Source organism: Fukomys damarensis, unplaced genomic scaffold (assembly GCF_012274545.1).
Source record: "Fukomys damarensis isolate Sample0158 unplaced genomic scaffold, DMR_v1.0_HiC HiC_scaffold_10, whole genome shotgun sequence".
Lineage (NCBI taxonomy): Eukaryota > Metazoa > Chordata > Mammalia > Rodentia > Bathyergidae > Fukomys > Fukomys damarensis.
Genome location: NW_022900922.1, coordinates 8559113 through 8579764, shown reverse-complemented (window position 1 = coordinate 8579764; position 20652 = coordinate 8559113). Strand labels below are relative to the sequence as shown.

The following is a 20652-nucleotide window of genomic DNA, read 5'->3' as shown; positions in this document are numbered from 1 at the left end:
GCAATCCCCACTGGGTTCAAAAAATTTTTTTTTTTTTTTTTTTTTTGGTACTGGGGATTGAATTTGGGTCGTTGAGCTTGTGAGGCAGGTGGCGGAACCACTGAGCTAAATCCATGGCCCTAATTTATTTTTTTAATAAAAAAAGCACAGAGGGTATAACTTAGTGCAAAGGACCTGAGTTCAACTGCTCATACTTCTGACTTTAATTGGGATACTTAGGAGTTTGAAATCTACGATATATATGTGGTTTATCAGGCCACATCTCTGGTTTGAAGTATAACCTATCTTCCACACTCAGGCTAAGCTTTAAAATACAGGAGGTTCCAAATAGTGCTGTATGTACATTTTCGTTCATTCTTACTGCACCTTACATTTCTCCTGTTTGGGGAAAGGTAGGATTTTAATCTGTTCCAAGTGGCATGCAAGGTAACTCAAGCCTGCAGACCAGAGAGGCTCACAACAATGACAGTGCTGTTACTGGACATGATTTAGTGTCTCCCCTGAGGTTTCAGGTTTTAAAAGTAATCCTCATTGAAAGGATTAGGAGGATAGAAAGTCAATCCAACTATGGTACTTAAAAGGTGGCACCTTTAGAAAGAATTAAGTCACTAGGGTGGAGCCCCCATGATTAAATCCTGGTGGCTTCATAACAGTAAGAAAACCAGAAGAGACCATCTACACACATGCTTGCCAGATATGATACCCTGTGGAATGGACTAGGAAGAAGGCTGCAGCATAAAGGGTCAACTTGACAGGCTTTTAGAGCTGCCCAGGGGATGGAGCACTGTCCTGGGTGGGTCTGGATGGGTCATACAGGAGTGGCTTTGAGGGCTTATGTCTGATCCCTGTTTCTTCTCTCTTGCTGTGCTCCCCTGCTATGCTTTCCAGTTGCCTTGAACTAAGTATCTTGCTGTGTCATGGCCTGCCTCCATGATGTTGCTGCCTTGAGGCCTGCTGACCATGGAGTGAATTCCCTGAAAACATGAGCCGAATTAAATCTCTCCTCTTTTTTAAATTGTAGGTATTGGGCAGTGGGGATTTGGGGTTAAGCTGATTAATATAGAGACCACCATCAGATATGACCTTTGCCCAGAAGTGTGAGCCAAAATAAGCCATTGTTTCTATAACTCATCTACTCTGTAGTGTTATTAGCAACAAAAAGCAAATAAAACCAGATTATGAGCAATACTGGAACAAAACTTTCATAAACTAATCAACAAGAAAAGTTAGGTATAATTCTTCAAGTTCCTAACAGATGCTTGAATAATTTCTCTATGTTTTTCACGGTAGTTTTGAAGATAATGAGATATAATTTATAATTATTTGTGCACAGTGAAATAGTTTTGTAGCTATATGGAATTCAAAATTAAACAAAAGCAGTCCTATGTAACTGCTATACTTCCAGTTTGTCCCGCAAAGGGTCATGTGTTGAAAGACTGGTCCCCAGTAGTATCAGAATGTGGCAGAACTTTTAAGCAGCAGGGCCTAGGGCAAGGTAATTGGGGCATGTTCTATGAAGGAAAGAATTAGAGGAGTTCTCACGGGACTGACAGTTCTTGGGACCAAATCATTACAAAAAGGAAAACTGACAACATAAACTCCTCTAGCATCTCCCAAATCCCTCTTGCATGCATACCAACTATGACGTGATCTGCTTTTCTGTGAAATAGCCAGAAGGCCTTCACTAGAGACCACCAAAGGCAGGCTAACTTCTTGAACTGTGAGCTAAAGAAATCTGTTCTTCATACAGTATCCAGCCTCTGGTATTTTGTTAAAGCAACAAAACCATGAATGGGCTACTCCCTGCAACCATTTAATCAGGGGTTGTCAGTCCTGTGGACCGACTCGGGCCTACCAGCTGGTTCTGTAGACACAGTTTTGTGACAGAGCCACATCCACTTGCTGACCTATCATCTATAACTACTTTCCAGTTGAAATGGCAGACTCAAGTACTTGTGAAAGAGACTTTCTGGCCTGCAGAGTAAAATCATGACTGGTACTTTAAAGGTGAAGTTTGACGACACTGATTCAAGTAACTTCCTGTATTGTCCAATTCTATATAACACACCACAATGTATTGCTGTTATACAGACTTGAAAGTATGTATGTAACAGTCTAAGCAGAAGTACAACTTCAGTTAGAGCTGTAGGGGTACAAAGTCTCCTATACGTAGAACACTTTATAAGACTCTCAAAGAATGCATACATGACAGTCTTGATGAAAAGTCTAAAATAAATATTTGCATACATAGTAATGTTAATTATCCTTCCCAGTTTAATTTAACTGGGAATTTCTGTTCATAAAACATGACTCATACCACCACTGTGAAAGCTAAAAAGAAAGTGGCTGCTGGGCAAGCAGTGAATTCTAAAACATGTGTATCGTGTTTAAGAAGTAGAAACAGCAAGCACATTGCTCACCTGGAGGCGTATAGGCATCCATCGAAGTCTGTACAACAAGGGATCTGCGTTTGGAAGGCATGGGCACTGCCATCTTCCTTTCTTTGTGTTTAGCAAGAGCTGCTTGAACAGCCTCTGTGTGAACATCTAGAAACCAAGAGAAAGCTGGTTTATTGCAGTATTCAGTCAAGATCCCAAAGGACCAAGCCTTTTCTTTCCCCTCTGCCCGAGAGGCACAGCGTATCTTACCACTAAAGCTGATTAACAGATGGTGGGGAAGGAAAGAAGTTGGACCTACCAGCTTCAAAGCCTCTGCAGAAATGTTGCAGAAGGAATGTGCAAGTGACACACAGAGAGGCAGCAGAATGGAAGTAAAACAAATTTACTCTTCGACAAGGATTGATCCAGGCCCTGCTTATGTGTAACTGACCCTTGTCAATGAGTAAATTTGTTATTTTACTTCCGTTATGCTGCCTGTGTCACTTGCAAATTCCTTCTGCAAAAGAAAGACACTAAAATTTGTTCACAAACTTTTAATTATTCATTTCATTTCCAAACGAATCTGTATGAATAACCAAATACTGGTTCTAATTTGCTCTGCCAACTTTTCTTAAAATGCATGGACTCTGATGTTTGGATATTTCTGCAGGTGACATGTTGAAGCCTTACAATTCATTCTGATGTTCTGTTGAAGGAAGGATGTGTACCACACAACTTGTTAGTAATGGACTGAGCTTACATATGCTGAGTGCTCAGTTATGGGTCAGGTACTGTGTAAGACATCTTAGGACATGAACCCATTATGTCAGTTCCACACCTAAGTACTGAATGTCTGCTTTGCAAGGCAGTATGCTACGGTCGAGGATCCAGTGTAAGAAAGAGACAGACACTGTGCCTCAGGCTGTGTATTTTCTAACAGGTCAGAGACAGCAATCCAACTATGGAGAGAACTGAAGCAGGATGTGAGAGAGGTGAACTGAGTGGCTAGTCTGAATCCCGAAGTCAGAAGAGCTTTCAGTGAAAGCTGAGTACAAATGAATGGTCACATGTGATCCAATCTCTAATTCAGTAGGGACTTTCTGGAGGCTGTCAAGAAGACTGCAGGAGATGCTGGGAACCAGTTAGAAGTCCCATTCCAGACAAGATAACTGTCACGATTCCCCACAATCAGAGGGGAAACTTGGTTAGTTTCATTTCCTAAACAAGCAATCAGAGATATAAAACCTGCCAAATTCATCAAATACCTCTAAGGCCTTCACCTCCATCACACTCCAACTCTTCTAATACAGTAGTGCCGTCTATGAACTACAGACATGTAGTTCCTTTACGAAATCTTCCCCTAATTCCAAACCCGTCAATACAGTTTTTTGCAAGCTGGTACCAGAAAACCCAGTTTACATTTTAGATCAGTGCTCAGTCAGCTGCAGCCTGTGCGCCAAAATCAGTCTCCAACTCTTTTTGTAAACAATGTTTTACTGAGACACAGCCACACCACTGATGGACGTGTAGTCTGTGGCTTCTTTCCTACCATAAAAGCAGAGCTGAGTATATGTGACATAGCCCACGATAACCCAGAAATTTAAAAACAAAATTTGTCATTTGATCCTTCATAGAAAACATTTGCCAATCCTTGTTTTAAAGTACATACCACACAAAATAACTTATTATATTGTTGCATCTTGTTTAGCTTTGGGGGGCACCACTCCTTTTCTCAATTACACTCATTATTTTAAGATAAAAAGCTAGTTCTCTGGTCACATATTTTTCTTAAGATCCAGATCAAAAAGTGAAAACTGACTGACATGGACTCACGGCCCAAAGCTGAAGGGTTACCAATGTGGTGAGAAAGAATATTAACTTTCCACAAAGCAAGCACTTTCAGTTTTGAATGTTCTTTGTAAAACTCTTAAGATATAATCTCAAATTCACAGAAACTCGGCAATAGCAGATGATTCCCATTTAACTTCCACTCAGACTTTCAACTGTTTATCTCCTACCCCACTGCTTTATTTCAACTCCTCCTTCCCTCTTCATGCATTTCCCAAACTGTAGGAAAAGAAGTTGCAGGTCTCTTGTTCTTCTGTATCTAAGTCTCAATGTACTTCCTAAAAACAAGGATGTTCTCCAACATAAAAAAAACTTGCCTCATACGGAAATTTACCAATGATCTAATACCGTTATCTAATCCAAAATTCATATTCACTGCCCCGACAATTTCCTTTATAATTACTTTGCCTTCAAATTTGTAATCCAAACTGACTGCTCTTATGTCACATGAATCTGTAAGTAACTCAAATTTTCTAGAAATTGCAAATTTTAAAGAATTCAGTGTAGTGACTTTATAGCCTGTCCTTCAATTCGGGATATTGGGTGTTTCCTTGTAATTAGATTCAGATCGGGCACCGCAGCAGAGAGAGCAGACATTCATCCTCGACAGATGATATTAACTCTGTCCACTCAGTTGAAGTGCTGTCCTCCAGAGAAACAACATGGGAGAAGATACTTTGACACTATAAACACATTCTGGTTTTCAGTAACTGTTCAGCTTCTCTCCAGCCTCACACAAAAAAGATATCATTTTAAGATGACAAAATTAACCACAATTTTTAAAAATGCTTATCTTTTTCTCTACTGAGAAACTTTGTTATCGGCCATGCCTACTGTAAGGTTCTTTTGAAACACTTGCTGTGTAATTATATCTTATATATAATAATACTTATTACCAAATCACTTTTTTTAAACTAATTTTTTTTGGGGGGTTGTATAGCTTACCTCAGGCTGAGGAATAAGAAAGCCAAACTATTCTTGTGAAATATGTGGTTTTTGTAAATGGAAAAATCTGAGAATACTACATCGTTGTGAGATTCTATGATCTCAAGAGAGAAACGAAATGGGTACTGGGGAAATCATGATGGGTTTGGATGGGAACCTCGCAATCTTCAGTGGAGTCTGCCAAACAGAAACACTGAGGAGTGCTCTAAGTCACACATGTTTTGAGAGCTTCAAGTCCACTCCATGTTACATTTAAACTTCTCAAGATAAATTATCTTTCCAATCAAAGTTGTACTTTTAATAAATCATTTTAGAAAAGGTGAATATAGACACATACATTTTAAACCACTGTGAAGCTTTTTCATAAAGGCAAAGATTTTAAAAATTGTCAGCACCATACATGTCTACTGAATTTTTTTTTTCCATGAAAACAGTAAAAGGAGAATATTTTAAATCAGAAAGAGACCAGCATGCCCTTGCCAGGAGTTGCTCCTTTGGACTGAAGTAAAAGATGTGGAGGAGTTCACTTACAGCTAACCTGCAGGAGCCAGTTGATATGAGAAAGAAATGAACACTACGGTAGCCATGACAACGTCAGACTGCACTTCAAAACTGAGCAATATATAAATTAATGAAGTAAATAAGCATAAAGCTTTTTTTCAAAAAGGCAACTCTGTGTTCTATTTTAACCACAAACAATAGCACAGTAAATGTTCAAATATATATAACAGCCTCAACAGCCTATCAGACCATTGCATATATTGAACAGGGTCAGAGAAAATGACATCATCACACCACCAGCCCCAGCTCTACCCCAGGGTCTGATCCCTGTCGACCCTTACTATGTTAGCCCAACGGAAATAAGACAAAGATGAGGGGGAAGATAACTTCCCACTGCTGAACACTAGCTTCTCAAGCATGTAGTATAATTACAGTCCAAACCTTCCTAGCAAAGCTGGGTAAGAATGTCCGAGTCCGATTTACCACCACATGTCAAACTGATGCGCTGTTTAACGATGCCAGTTCAACCCTAACTACCCAACCCAAAGAGGAAATGTCAGACTGCTGTCTCTGTAAAAACAGGATGCGATGGGGGCCTCCCGAGAGAGATGGAAAGAGACGCTGACATAGGACCGCCCCTGGAGAACCAACCACACCATGTAACTGGGCCTTCGGATTCTTCCCGCTTTGCTTCTTCCCTTTGCTCTCAACAGTGTGGCACACTCCTCGCTCCCAGTCAGAAGGAAAACACCTAGCGACGAAAGCTTCTAAGATGCCCAGCTTTAAACCCACGCATCTAACAGCCAGAGGGTCAATGCTGCAGGTGAATGAAGGAGGAAAAGAGGGTGAGATCTGAGCACAGGGCAGGAGGAAATGATGAAGTCTATCTTCTGCAGGCACCAAGCTCAAAGGGTCACGGTAAAGGTCACCGGGCCGGTCTGAGTACTCGGGGTGTAGCAAAGGGATGGTATGAAAGAGCACACAGGCGTGGATGAAAGTATTACCTGAGAACAGAGGGCAATGACAGCTCTTAGGGAAAAAGAAGACAAACCCTAAAAGAGGCGTAACACTGAGAACTTTTCAGAAGATATGGTGACGTGGGTAAGTAGGTTGCTACAAAACAAATCTTCCCTTTATTTTCATAAAATGAGCCTATGAATGAAATTTAGCAGCTGTGATGCATCAAAAACCCATTAAAGCACTTGATTAAATGCCCCACAAAATCTTAATTACAAATGTTCTGGATACAATTTTTACCAGGCACATCAATTAGAAAGTAGATGAGAGGCAGTGAATAGGAAATAATGAGAAATGGAAATCTCCCACTTGTGCAGAGGCAGTGGGCAGGACGACACCAGTGACACACACGTGAAAGTCACAGTCTCTTCATAACCAGAGTCCACAAGCGTCCATAAAACATTCACAAGATTTGCCAATCACAGTTTCAAGAACTCCTATGACTGTGGGAAATTCTACAAATAACTGAAAGGACAAAGTCATACTAGGAGAGGACAACCGGGCTCTACAGACGAACTTTTGTAAGATGGAGACCTGTTGCTTCCTAGCATCTCTAGGTGTCAATACAGACAAATACCAAAAAGTGGCCAAAGATGTTTCAGCCTACAGAGAGACCAGTAAGTGGCAGTTTACACTTGCATGTAAATGGTAAATCATGTTAGTTTGGAACCACACAGTGACAATATCTATTTCCAAAGCAAAGAACAAAGATACATATAACCAAGGAAGGCATGAATTGGAAAAGGATCCAGGAATTGAGTAGGTGTGGCTGGACTACGAGCTGCTGAGGACAAACACAGCAAGGGTGTGATATAATGGGCACAACTTGGAAGCTTTTAACAGCACTGACTGTTCTGTGGAGCCTCAAGGACAATGTAGGGGTTCCCAAGGGCAGGAGGTGTGGAAGGTGGCTGGTTACCAAGGGGACATCCTGCAGGGAACTCCAGGACCCAGTTGTGAGGTTCTTGCTTGTGAAGAATCTCCTAGAGCCTCCAATGATAGCTTGACAAAAAAGGCATGTAAAGGGCTCAGAGAAGGTAATAAAGGATGAATTTGGAACTGAGCAGCAATAATTCAACAGTAGTCCATCTGATGACAAAGTAAATCTTTCCTGTCTGTCTCCTCTGCTAAAAGGTTGATGAGCTATTCACTTAAGGCTTTTCATTCTAATAATCCAAAAATATTTAGCTAGAAAGAGAAAGGATTTAAGATCAACTTCATATGGCATGGAATAAACAGATCACTACTGTCAGTAATTAATCTGTTCTGAACTTCTTATATTTATACTGTTGGACAAATTATGTTGAGATAATTCTCCAGCAGAATTTCAATGAGCACTGAAATGACAATAAACCATTTAGCATGTTATACAGCGCTGGAGAAGATGAAACTATTGCCTCTTTTTGCAAAAGATTATTAAAAGCTTAATGCCACAGTGCAAGCATTATGTACCCATTCCTAACATGTCTCAATTTTCTGAAAACCTTTATTCCTAAAACAATCAGAGTGCATGACTGGTTTATGAATCTACTTAGTCTTTTTTCTTCTTACTGGGTGGAAAGATGGACTTTCCCCTAGTGTTTGACTTGTAACAATTTACCTACCTACGGCTCTCTCAGATATACATTGCAAAGTTCCCTTTCCCTTTAATTCCGTAAGCTAAGATTCTGTATTACTCACAGGAAGCTACAAGGGATTTAGCAACACAAAATGTATCATTTTTCTACGGAACAAAAGGATACTGGATTAGGAGTTACCGCACAGATATAATTGTTAAAGTACTGAAAAGATAATCTCACTCTACTTTTTGCTTTTAAAATACATTACAATTCGCTTCACTCTAAAAGAAATTAGTATTCTGAAAAAGACAAGCATGAGACGTGTGGGGAATTAAAATTTAACACTTCCAGCCTCTGAGTGAAAAATGAGGCTTTCCCACCTCTTATTTTAGATGTTATCACTACTGTTCCTAGTGTCCTAGAAGGCTGGATGGATCTACGGATTTAAGTATTAGGTGATACTTCTTCCTCCTCCTTCTCCCACCTATAATACATTTCTTACAGTTTCTGTTATTCTCAGAGTTCCTAACATTATATAGACAGTTAGGGGTCTGGTGTTCCCAACATCAAAGACAACACTCAATCAACAGAAGAGACTGTTTCTCCAAAGAAGCTTGGTTTCCTAAAAGCAGAGCAGCTGAGACAAGTCCTACAGCCAGATTACATGGGTTGAAATCCCAGTTCCCCTATGTGGCCTTGGGCAGGTGATTTATCTGTGCCTCAGTTTCCTTACGTGCAATTTAGGAATAATAAGAGCATCTGCTCTAAATGTATCTATAAGGATTAAACCAGTTAGTACATTAAAGGGTTTAGGGCAGGCTCTGGTGAGTGGTAAACACTGGACTTCTTATATCTTAATCTGACTCTAAGTATCATTCATATAACCCAAGCCTGAGAAAGACTATATCCCTTTACCTACAAAGTTCCCCCATTATTAACATCTTGCATTAGTTTGAGGTATTTGTTGTAATTAACAAGACAGTGGTGATACACTGTTATTAAATAATAAGCATAGTGAACCATGTTAGGGTTCACTTTTGGTATTTTGCTTTCAGTAGGTTTCAACACATGTACACTGACCTGTACCCAGCACTGTACCATCACACGTAACAGTTTTGCCGGCCTAAACATTCTGAGCTCTCCCCTTTCTCTCTTCCTGTTAGCCACTCGTCTTTACTGCTTTCACTTTTGTCTTTTCAGAAATCCTATAACTGGAATCATCCAGTATGTATACTTTCCAGACTGACTGCTTTCACTAAGTAGTTAATATGAGTTTACATTTGTTCCACTTTTTTTTCCCAGCTTAATAGTTCATTTCTTAGCACTATCATTCCATGGTTGGGATGTATCAGTTTATCCTTTCCCCTTTGTCTCACTTTTCTTTGTTACTGGGACAAAATACCCGACACCCACAACTTAAAGGAGAGGTTTATTTTGGTTCACAGTTTGTACAGATTTTAGTCCATAGCTGGCCGGCTTCAAGGCAGGGTGGCACGGCAAAAGGACAGAGCAGAGGAGAGCTGCTGGACCTTCCCAGTCGTGCTCACACTGATCCATCTCTTCCGACAAGGAAGGCCTTACCTCCTAACAGCAAGTCAGCTTTGATGCCCCTATGAGAAAATGACCTTCCAAAGGTCTTGCCTATAACTCATAGAGCAACTTCTCCATAGAACCCAAAACATCTGCCAAATAACAGACTTAATTTCTTCTAATTTTAGCAATTAGTGTGACCATGTTTGCAGTTCCCCTAGGTGAGGTACCAAGGAGCACACTACCTTTAGGTAAGGTACTGGATCACAAGAGAGTACACTTAGTTTTGTAGCAAACGGCTGAGCTGTTTTGTTAAGTGCCTATATCACTCTGCACTATTGCCTATGATAAACTAGAGTCCCTGTCGCTCTATATCCGTACCAACATTTTATGTTTTCAGGGTTTTTATGTTTTTGGAAGTTCTAACAGTATTTTGTCATAGTGACTGGCATATTTCCTTGCTAACACGTGGAACATTTTTTTTCCTATGCTTATTTGCACCTGTACATTTCCATACAAATGCATGCAGATCTTTTGCATACTTTTTTAATGTGGTTGCTTTCTTATCCTAAACTTTTTAAGAGTTCTCTTTATACTTTAGATATCAGTAATTTGTCAGATGTGCAAAGATTTTCAATTCCCACCTGGGTTAATGAGGTGTGACTGAAAAATATGGTGCATAAATTTCTAAAATTTTATTATAGTAGAAGACCCACTGCCTGCCATTAATCCCCCTCAATATAATTCCCTTCCCTTACCTCAAACACACACTACTATCCTTCTTCCTACTTTCTAAAGCAGTTCTGGAAGTCCTCTTTTGTGAGTTTTTAGTTGCACTGTCACAGCTGCCTTGATGTCTCGAATTGGTTAAAATGTTTATGTTTGGTGATCATTCTGATTTTGGAGAACAGCCTAAAGTCATACGGTGCCAGACCCAATGAATTTGCTGAATGAGGACACACTGCAATGTTTTCACAAGACTGCTTTTCAATTTTTATTGCACTCAGCATCAGCTTTCACGTTTTTTTTTTTTTTAATTAGACACAAAAGGGTCTTCCAGAACTGCTTCAAAAAATGTCAGACACAATGGGAGAAGTGTTGTTGTAGCTCATGTCTCAATGTCCCCCAAAGCCTCATGCAATCTTTTTCCAAGGTAGCTAAATCTGCAATGTGTGACTCTCGGATTAAGGGTGTGTGATTACTAACCCACTAAATAGGAGTGACTGGTTTTGTACCACCCTAATCCAGGTAGCCTGAATAAAAGGAGCAGAAAGACACTGGTAAAATACCTTTGTTGCCTTTGCTACTTTGGGCTCGCCCTTGTTGTTTCTCCTCTGCAATGTCTGTTTGCCATCCTTGACTTGCCACCAGCTATAGACTGAAACCTCTGAAAACTACGAGCTAACGAAATCCTTTCCCCTTTTACTTAGGGTGTCAGGTATTTTGTCTCAGCAAGGAGAGAAAACTAACTAACACAAGTATATATGAAGCAAGAGGGAATATTATGAGGGGAACTAAGAGCAATATGTCGTTTACTGAAATATCTTTAAAATTCACTGTATATTATGATTACGTGTTGTATCTTTTCATTTTCTTAACTGAGTCTTTATCAGAACATGCTTCCAATTTGGGTTTGTCGTTGTTTTTTTTTTTTGATACTGGGAATCGAACTCAGGTCCTTGCACTTGCAAGGCAGGCAGTGGCACCACTGAGCTAAATCCCCAGCCCTAACATGTTTCTAATTTTTATAAAGTCCAGCTCACCAATTTTTTCCTTCATAGATTGTGCTTTTGGTGTTACATCTCCAAGTTGCCCCTAAACTGAGGTTTGTTATTCCTTTATAAAAGCTTTGGGAATCTTTTAATTTTGCAGGTCTATGATCTGTTTTCAGTTCTTTTCTCTATTGTACCATCTTGGCTTGTTAAAAATTGGTTCATACTTTATTTTTGTGCAGATATTTCTGGCCTGGGTATTCATTGGTCTATAATGAATGTTATTTTGCCAACACCACATTGTTTTGACTAATTTTTTCTCAGTAAGCCTTAAAGTCAAGCAATGCCAGGACACTCAGACTGGTCTTCTCCTTTGATACTTTGTTATTCTGGGTGTGTCTCTCTCTCTCTCTCTCTCTCTCTGCCTTCCTAAATAAATTTCACCATAAATTTGTTTGGTTCTTTTATTCCCTGCAGTTCTGGGGATTGAACCCAGGGCCTTCAGAGTGAGCTACCCTCAGACTTACTTTTTGTCTGTCTGTATTTATTTGACGGGGTCTTGCTAAGTTGCCCAGGCTGTATTCAAACTTGTAATCCTCCTGCCTCAGCTTCCCAGATTGATGGGATTTCAGGCGTGTACCACCATGTCTGGCTTCAGTTCAGTGATATCTAAATAACCTGGTACCCAGCACCCTTTACCCAAACAACAACATAGGATTTCAATTGTTCTGAATCTATAGATCAAGCTGGAAATAACTGACATCTTAACTCTGTCTTCCTATACGTGAACATGGAATCTCTCCCCATTTATTTAGATCTTATACATTTGTTCAATAGTTTTATATTTTTCTTCACATATGTATTTACATGTGTTTTCATATGGTTATACCTAAGTATTTCATTTTTATGCCACCATAAGTGTTGCAACCTTCAAATTCCAAGTTATTTGCTAACATATAAGAAAGCAATCTGCTTTTCAATATTAACCTTGCTTATCAGTTAATGGAAGTTTTTCTTTAATTCTTTGTGACTTTCTAGATAGACAAGCTTGCTACCTCTGAATAAAGAAAGTTTCATCTCTTCCTTCCCAATCTATACACTTTTTGTTTCCTCTTCTTGTCTTGCTGTGTTAATGAAGATTTTCAGTACGTTAAACAGAGGTGATCAGAAGCAAATCCACTGCCTTGTTCTGGATCTTGGGAGGAAGCCACTTAGTTCCTTGGTGTTAAGTATAATGTTAGCTGTAGAATTTATTGTAGCTATTTATGCAATTGAAGAAGTTCACCACTATTCCTAATTTGCTAATTTTTTTATCACTGAATCTTAGATTTTTGTCAAATTCTTTTTCTGCATCTAGGATGTTATTTTTCTTCTTTAAATGGTTGATGTAATGAATTACATTGATTTACAAAATTAAATGTCTTGTATTTAGAAAATAAAACCCCACTTTGGTCATTTTTTTAATACATTGTTACATTCAATTTGCAAGTTCTGTCTTTCAGGGTTTGTGTACCTAGCTCATGAGAGATACTAATCTATATAGTACACTTCATTACCTACAGCCTTCGTCTGTGATATCAGGGCAGTATTAGTCTCTCAAAATGAATTAGAAGGTCCTCTTCTATCTTCTGAAAGGAATCGAAGAGAGTGAATGTATGTTTCTTTCTCAGGTATTTGGTGGAATCCAACAGGAAACCCATCTGTGCTTGATGCCTTCAATTTTGGAAGGCCATTATTCAATTTCTCTTACAAAGCCTATTCAAGTAGTCTATTTTACTTTGTATGAGTTTCAACAAACTGTGTCTTTCAAGAAATTAGTCCATTTTACCTTAGTTATTACACATTTGTAGGGATAGAGCTGTTCAGGCCATTCCTTCATTATTCTGTACTTGAAGGGTATGTCCCAAATTTCATTTCTAGAATTAGTATACTGTGTCTTCTCTATTCTTTTCTCAGTTAACTAGCACCTTACCAGTTTTACCAGTCTTTCAAAATAAGCAATTATTGGTCACTGTGCTTTATTTCCTATTTGTTTCTTCTGATCTCATTAATTTTTGTTCAATTCTTTACTATGTCTTTATTTCTGCTTACATTAGATTTAATTTGCTCTTCCTAGTTTCCAATGGATGAAATTTAGATTACTGATTTTGAATCTTCTTTTCCAATACACACTGAGAGCTGTAAATACACTCCTTTTGAGGTCCCGTTTTTACTCCAGGCCCAAGTCTGACCATGTGTATTTTCACTTGCTCTTACTTTAAAATATTTTTCAATTTCTTTTGAGGATTCACCTTTGCATCATGTATTAAACACATAATGTTGAACCCCCAAATATTTTCAAGTTTTTCCACCTATGATTCTGTTATTTTACATGTAAGTCCTTTGTGGTCTTTGTTTCTTATTGTTTAAACTGTGACATGTTTTATGATCAAAAATGCTGTCTTAGTGAATACTGTGTGAACTACAGAACAGACATTCCGCTGTTGATGAACTGCTCTACATATGCCAAACTAAACCTAGTGGACTGATGGTGTTGTTCAGTTCATCTACGTCCTGATTTCCTGCTGCTGAATGTGTCAATTATAGAAAAATGGATGCTGAAGCTTCTCACTGTCACTGACCTATTTCCTGATGTCTTATACATACTTGTCTCGTAGTTTGATGTTCTGTTGGATACATACATCTTTAAGGATTCTTCTTGGACAAGCGACCTATTTAACATTATGCTTTGCCTCTCTTCATCCCTGATAACTTTCCTTGTTCTCAAGTCTGGCAGATACTTTGATTAATGTTACAATACTAATCTTTTCTATTCTTTTTTTTTTTCTGAGACCAAATCTCACTGTGTATTCCAGGCTGACTTTAAAATCATTACATAGCCTAGGCTGGGTCTCGAACTTGCAGTGATCCTCCTGCCTCTGCCCCCTGAGGGCTGAGACTACATCTCTTATTTCCATCCAGATATGATTGTATATTAAAAGATTTCTTACAAACATATAGTTGGGTCTTGCTTTTTAACCACCCTGAAAATTTCTTATTTGTTGTATTTAGATCACTGAAGCTTACAGTGATTCAGTTTGATTAATATCTACCTATTTATTGTTATGTGTTATCAGTTTTGCCTTCCCTTCTTTGCCTTTTTAAGCTTTAGTTGAGCATTTCATACTATCTCATTTTCTTTCTTCTTTCACTGTATCAATTATACTTCAAATTTATACAATTTCTTTATTGGTTGCCCTTGAGTTGACAACATACGCTTGGAATAAATCCAAGAGCACTTTCAAACCACATTACACTACCTCATGGATGGCGTTGAGGACGTTATAACACATTTTTGTAGTTGTTTTGAGACAGGGTCTTGCTGTGTAGTTTAGGCTGAAGACCAGACGGGCCACAAACTTGCAGTGATCTTCCTGCCTCAGCCTCCCAAATGAGATTACAGGCATGCACCACCATGACTCGCCTAGCACAGTATTTCATGATTTTTTCTTCTGTTCTTTATAACACTGCTGTCATTCGTTTCACTGATCCACATGCTATAATCACCCAATATGCTGTTTTTATTATTATTTGGAACAAATCCTTCTCTCTTAGGACAAGAATAAGAAAAGATGCTGTTTCTATTCCTCTTATTCCTTCTCTACCACTCTTTCTTTTCCTTATGCAGATCATAACTTTTGACCTACTCATTCCTAGGCTTTAGATGATCAAAAGTATCCTTCTTTTCTGCAGTTTTTAGTTTCTAGCACTGCTGTTGACTCTTAAAATTTACATCCCTCTGCTGATATCTACCTCCAACTCTTTAATGACAGCTTGTCCTATGACCTCAGTTTTTTAATGGGTTTAACAAGATTTGAGTTTCAGTTTAATTTTTTTCCTTTGTGAGGATGATCACAACGACATTGTTCTCTATACGCTGTATTGGAAATAAAAAATCTATGTATTCTTGATTTCATTTTATCCTTCAATATTTTCTTATTCCTTTTAATTATATTCTCCTTCCTGGACTTTTCCCCTCAGTGTTAGGGACTGAATGCAGGCCCTCTGCACTGAGCTACATACTAGACCTTCTTTTTATTTTGAGACAGGGTCTCAACAAATTGCTCAAACTGGGCTCAGATTTGTGGATCCTCCTGCCTCAGCATCCCAGAGTGAGGTGATTATAGGTATACATGACTATATCGGGCTTTTTCTAACATCTTAAGTTAAAAGTCTATTCTTTTTATACTTTCCAAAAGCTCTACTTATTTAATATAAATATTTTAGGCTCAATTTCTTTCCAAGTACCATTTTCATTGCACCCTACAAATTTTGATTCACTGTATTGTTTACACATGTAATGATACAAATAAATGCCTTCTAACCCGTTCCTGCTTTCAGTCAGGAGTCTTATTGTGTTCAAAGAATCTGTTTCTAACACACTTTCATTTCCAGCATTTCCTCCATTAAATGGCTAGGCACAGACACGGAGGTTAACTTCACTTGCTTCAATGCCGGGCAAACAGACACTCATGCTTTTTAAACTTTCTTTTGCCCTTTCTCCCACAGGTGTAGCCTCGGCCCGAGAGCAGCTCCTCTGCAGCAGAACCGTCTGCTGAATGGCAATGTCCACACCTGAACTGCTCACTGCAGTACCCGCTCGTCCTGGAAGGTAACTAGTGAGTCAGAACCGAATTTTAATTTCATCTTCACTGATTTAATAGGTGCCAAGTGGCTATCACGATGGACAGTGCAACTCTCCCAGATGGAGCCTGTCGTCTTCACTGGGGATACTGAGCTACTCTGCAGTTTAATTTCACTCCACGATGTGTGTTCTCCTCGCCTAGCTTGCCCATATCCTACTGTTAAAAAGAAAATAACGTCAGTCACAAACAATAATGAAGACACTGAGTTCAGAGAATAGAGGTCACAGGGTAGGAATCTCACTGAAGTCAGTAAATCGAGGTTAACTCAAGAAAGATAAATCTTCGCAATCTATGAAATTAAGCGTAACTATGTCTCTAAATCTGTCTCACCTACCATGCACAGCAGAATGTTCAGTACACAAAACTATTTGTACATTAGTTCAATGAATCAGTACTAGGATACAAGCCTGTTCCCAAAACTGAACACTGCCAGATTCACACTTGAAGACTATTGTCAAAATAAAATTAACTTAAGGATGGGTTCAGATACCAGGTTTCTAGTTCATATCTCTCAACCTAAAAAAAAAACAAAACAAACTAAAAAACACTTAAAATCTCATGGTAATGATCCTCAAATTTGTAGAGTAAAAAAATATGCTAAACTCCTAAACATTGCCGAAAACCTTAAACTTTTGCTAATAGGGTTATTAAATTTTAAGTTTACTATTAGAAAGTAAACTGAAAAACTTTTAAAAACATAAGACTCATAACCACAGTATCTACTGGCTGTCAGAGCAATGCCAACATTACCTGTCATACAGTCATCAGAAAACCCACTGTACACTCAAAGAAACAGGATGAAAAGAAGGCCAACAACATGACAGGGTCATTCGGAAAAATGGATGAAAGTCTTAGACATCCTGAAAGGGTCTCATGCTCCTCCAAGAGCCTACGGACTGTGTTTACCATCCCCCAGGAACAGAAAGGGCCTCTGCAGTCCACTGTGAAGGATAGCAGCGTCCAGACAAATCATTAAAACAGCAGTTACTGCTGTCTGTGCACATGCAAAACATGAGACATCAATTTAAACTTCATCTAAACACATCTTAGAGAAAAAACAGTTCTAACCATATCAGGAAGCAGTGTGTTATACTGGAGTTTTAATATTCTTATTTGTCATAGCTGGTCTCAGCTGCAACAGATGCAAAACATTTCTCAAGATTTTCTAAGTTTTCTTTTTTTGAGGGGGGGCTGTTAAACATAGCCCGCAATCAAGGACTAATTTAGACTCTGTAAAGTGCCTAATATAGAGCCTAATATATTATAGGCATCCAAAACATGCCTATTCATCTATTTCTTCATTAAGTTTACAAATCAAATTTAAGTGCCTCCTCCAAAAAAAATTACTTAAAAAGAAGAGATGGTCTATTATAAAGAACTCTAGTAAGAGTTCATTACAATGCAAGGTCATGAGTTTAGAAATAAAATGGAAATAGCCAGGAGAGATTAAATTTGAGACTATGTGCCTGACTGAACTGATTGTTAATTGGGTCAATTATCTAATAGATAATAGAAATGCTTCTTGGCTAACATAATTTGGTCACTGGAGCAACCAAAGTAGCTGTATTGTAAGATTAGTAGTCAAAGAGTATCAGAAGCCAAATCTCCTGATGAGCCACAAATCTTTGACTTATGAATGACTGAAAACTTCCAGACTGGCTCAAGGGAAAATAAACCAGAAAACGCTTGAATGAGTACACTGGCAACACCCTCTCATATGTATCTCACTTTTAAATCTATGTATGAAAATACACTCTATGAAAAGTAAATCATAGTATGACAGTAAAACATGTAAGTTAAGGAAATTTACAACTAGACACTTGCGACGCTAGGAGATGTCAAAGGAACCCCCAAAATGATCAGGCCCCCTTTTGTTTTGCTTTATGATAACTGCCATGATATACAAAGGAAAGACTCTTGGGGTTAGCCACAGAAAATGAGAACCCCAACTGAGACTTCAGAAGCATATGGAAGGGTCACATGGGCATGAGCCTTCTATATGCAAATCAAAGTGATTATCTTAAAGTGAAGAGTAGAAACTGAAAGGTGAAATAGTATACATCGAATAACTGCATCATCTATTGTATCTTTCATGACTCTTTAAGAAATGTCTGCACAATATTTCATAGTATATTAATATATAGTATAATAATACATAGTATATTAATAACCAAGGCAAGTTCCACCTTTAAGAGGAACCTTAACTCTATAAAGACACAGAAATTGGTACAGAATCAGAAACCATCATCTGTGAAGGTGTGTAACGTAAGTACCAGCAGTTGCCCTCATGCCCTTTCTCACACACTGCCGTGCTAACTCAGCATTCAGGTGTGATTCCTACGTTGATCACCCCTTTGTAATATGTTTGAGACCAGAAGTGTTTCTGATTTTCAGTTTGTTTTTTTTCAGGTTTGGGAATATTTGCATACACATAATGAAATATCTTAGGAACAAAACCCAAGTCTAAACAAGAAATTCATTTGTATTTCACATTTAGCTTTATACCCATATTCAAAAAGTAATTATATACAGCATTTTTTGGGTACCAATGTTTGACTGCAACCTGTCACAGCAAGTCAGGTGTGCAATTTTCTACTTGTGGCATAACATAGGTGCTCAAAAAGTTTCAGATTTTGGAGCATTTTAGACTCGAGACACTCAATCTGTATCTTCTAAACATTTCCAATCTTGATGGTACAGACTCACAGCTCCTAAATATGCAGCACTCTCAGGCATTCAGGGTCTTTCAGATTCCTCCACTCCCAATCCAGGCTCCACAATGCTACTGAAGTAATCGTCAAATTCAAAATTAGTTCCCACAATGCTTTTACCTAAAATCTTCCAGTGGTACCCTATTCCTTTACGATGAAGTCCAGATTCCAAAGCATAGCAAACAGGATACTTTACAATCTGCCCCCACCCCAGCCTAATCACTAGCCTCTCTCCAAATGTAGCACACTTCCTCGTCTTTCTTCCTTCAAAAAGTAGAAGCCAGGCAGTATTTCAGGCATACATAAAAGAAAAAAAATAAAGACCCCTTCCTCTGCAGACTTTGCATTCTAATGGGAGAAGAGAGCAGGTAGGGGAATAGATACAGACAGGTGCAGAGCTGATAGATGAAACTTAGATAAACAGAGGATGATTGGCAGGTAGACGACAAATTGACAGATGGATACATATATATTAAATCAGGTGGTGAAAACTGCAAGGAGACAATGAATCAGGACAGGGAAGGGTAGGGACTGAGTAGGAAGAGGTGGCCTGATATTTCTCAGTTTTAAATGCATGGTCAGAGAAAGTCTTACTGATAACAGTAACACTTGGGCAAAGAGCTCATGAAAGTAAGGACACAGCCACATGACTTATGAGGGAAAAATGCTGCAGGACAGGTACGAGCCAGTGAAAACTGCCTTGTGTGCTTGAGGAACACCAGGAAGCCAGTGCAGCTACAGGGGGAATCGGAGGAGATGAGGTTGTGGAGGGAAAGTGATCGGATTCCTACTCTTGAGTGGAAGGGGAGTCACATCACATAAACAGTGGGAGCAAGACCGAACACGGTTTAACAGACCACATTGCTGAAGTTACGAGAAGAGCCAATCCAGAGACCAAAGTGGGAAAGCCTCACCTCGCTCTCCACACCCCAGGGAACACAATGCTTGTTCTGCTACACATATTTTAAGTAATTGTGCTTTTCTCATGCGTTGTGAACTTCAAAAGGTGATTGGCTCTTAATTTTCTCTATGTCTTTCTGTCACCTAGCATGGTCCCAATCCAGAGCAGATGCCTATCCTAAGAATATTTGAGTCAACCCTCCTTGAAACAAGCAGGCCCCCGATGGCGGGTGAACACACGTCCAACCGCAGCAGGGGTCTAAGCTCATCTTTGAGCTTCGGCTTGCTTCCAATGGAGGGTAAAAGGCAGCATCCATAGGTGACGCCAAGCAGAGGGCCAGCCACTCAGCCCGCTGTGAGGGCTGATCCCAGTGAGTGAACAGACAGGGCCACCAGGAAAGAGGAACTGGAAGGAAAAGAAGTGCTGGGGCTGAGATCAGAAGAGTGTGTTCGATGGCAGCAGAGGGCCCAAACCCACTTGCCATATCACCCCAAAAAGGGGAAAGATCCCTGTTGTCATCTCCAAGTCTGTGGTTCTAACTGGAGAAGATGAACACCAACTGCAGCATTTGTTCAAAGCTGTTTCCCACGTCATAACGATGCTAATGAAAAATTAGCAGTGATCTGCTGGAGGGCGTGACGGGGATACAACCAGAGGGGCGGCTTTCTTTCCAGAGGCTGAGCCTTCGGAACTTCTACGAGCTGGGGAAAGTGAGTCTCCTCCATCTGCCTCTGCTTTCCCCCCACCCCAGCCATCACCCTTCACGGGTCTCTTCCCACGTCTTCTGGCCCTCAGGGGAAGACAATATGTATATGTGAACAGAAAATGCTCCGCAGGCCAACTGGCCGCCATTTCCCAGTGTATT

The 20652-nt window shown here is 39.3% G+C and overlaps 1 protein-coding gene across 1 annotated transcript in view; it reads right to left on the bottom strand.

Moving 5' to 3' along the window:
- The window catches only part of Dip2c (disco interacting protein 2 homolog C), a 304786-nt gene that overhangs the window by 145266 nt on the left and 138868 nt on the right, over positions 1-20652 (bottom strand). The window contains exon 7 of the mRNA XM_033761773.1: positions 2421-2546. Coding sequence (XP_033617664.1) covers positions 2421-2546 — 126 coding nt within the window. The remainder of the gene's footprint in view (positions 1-2420; positions 2547-20652) is intronic.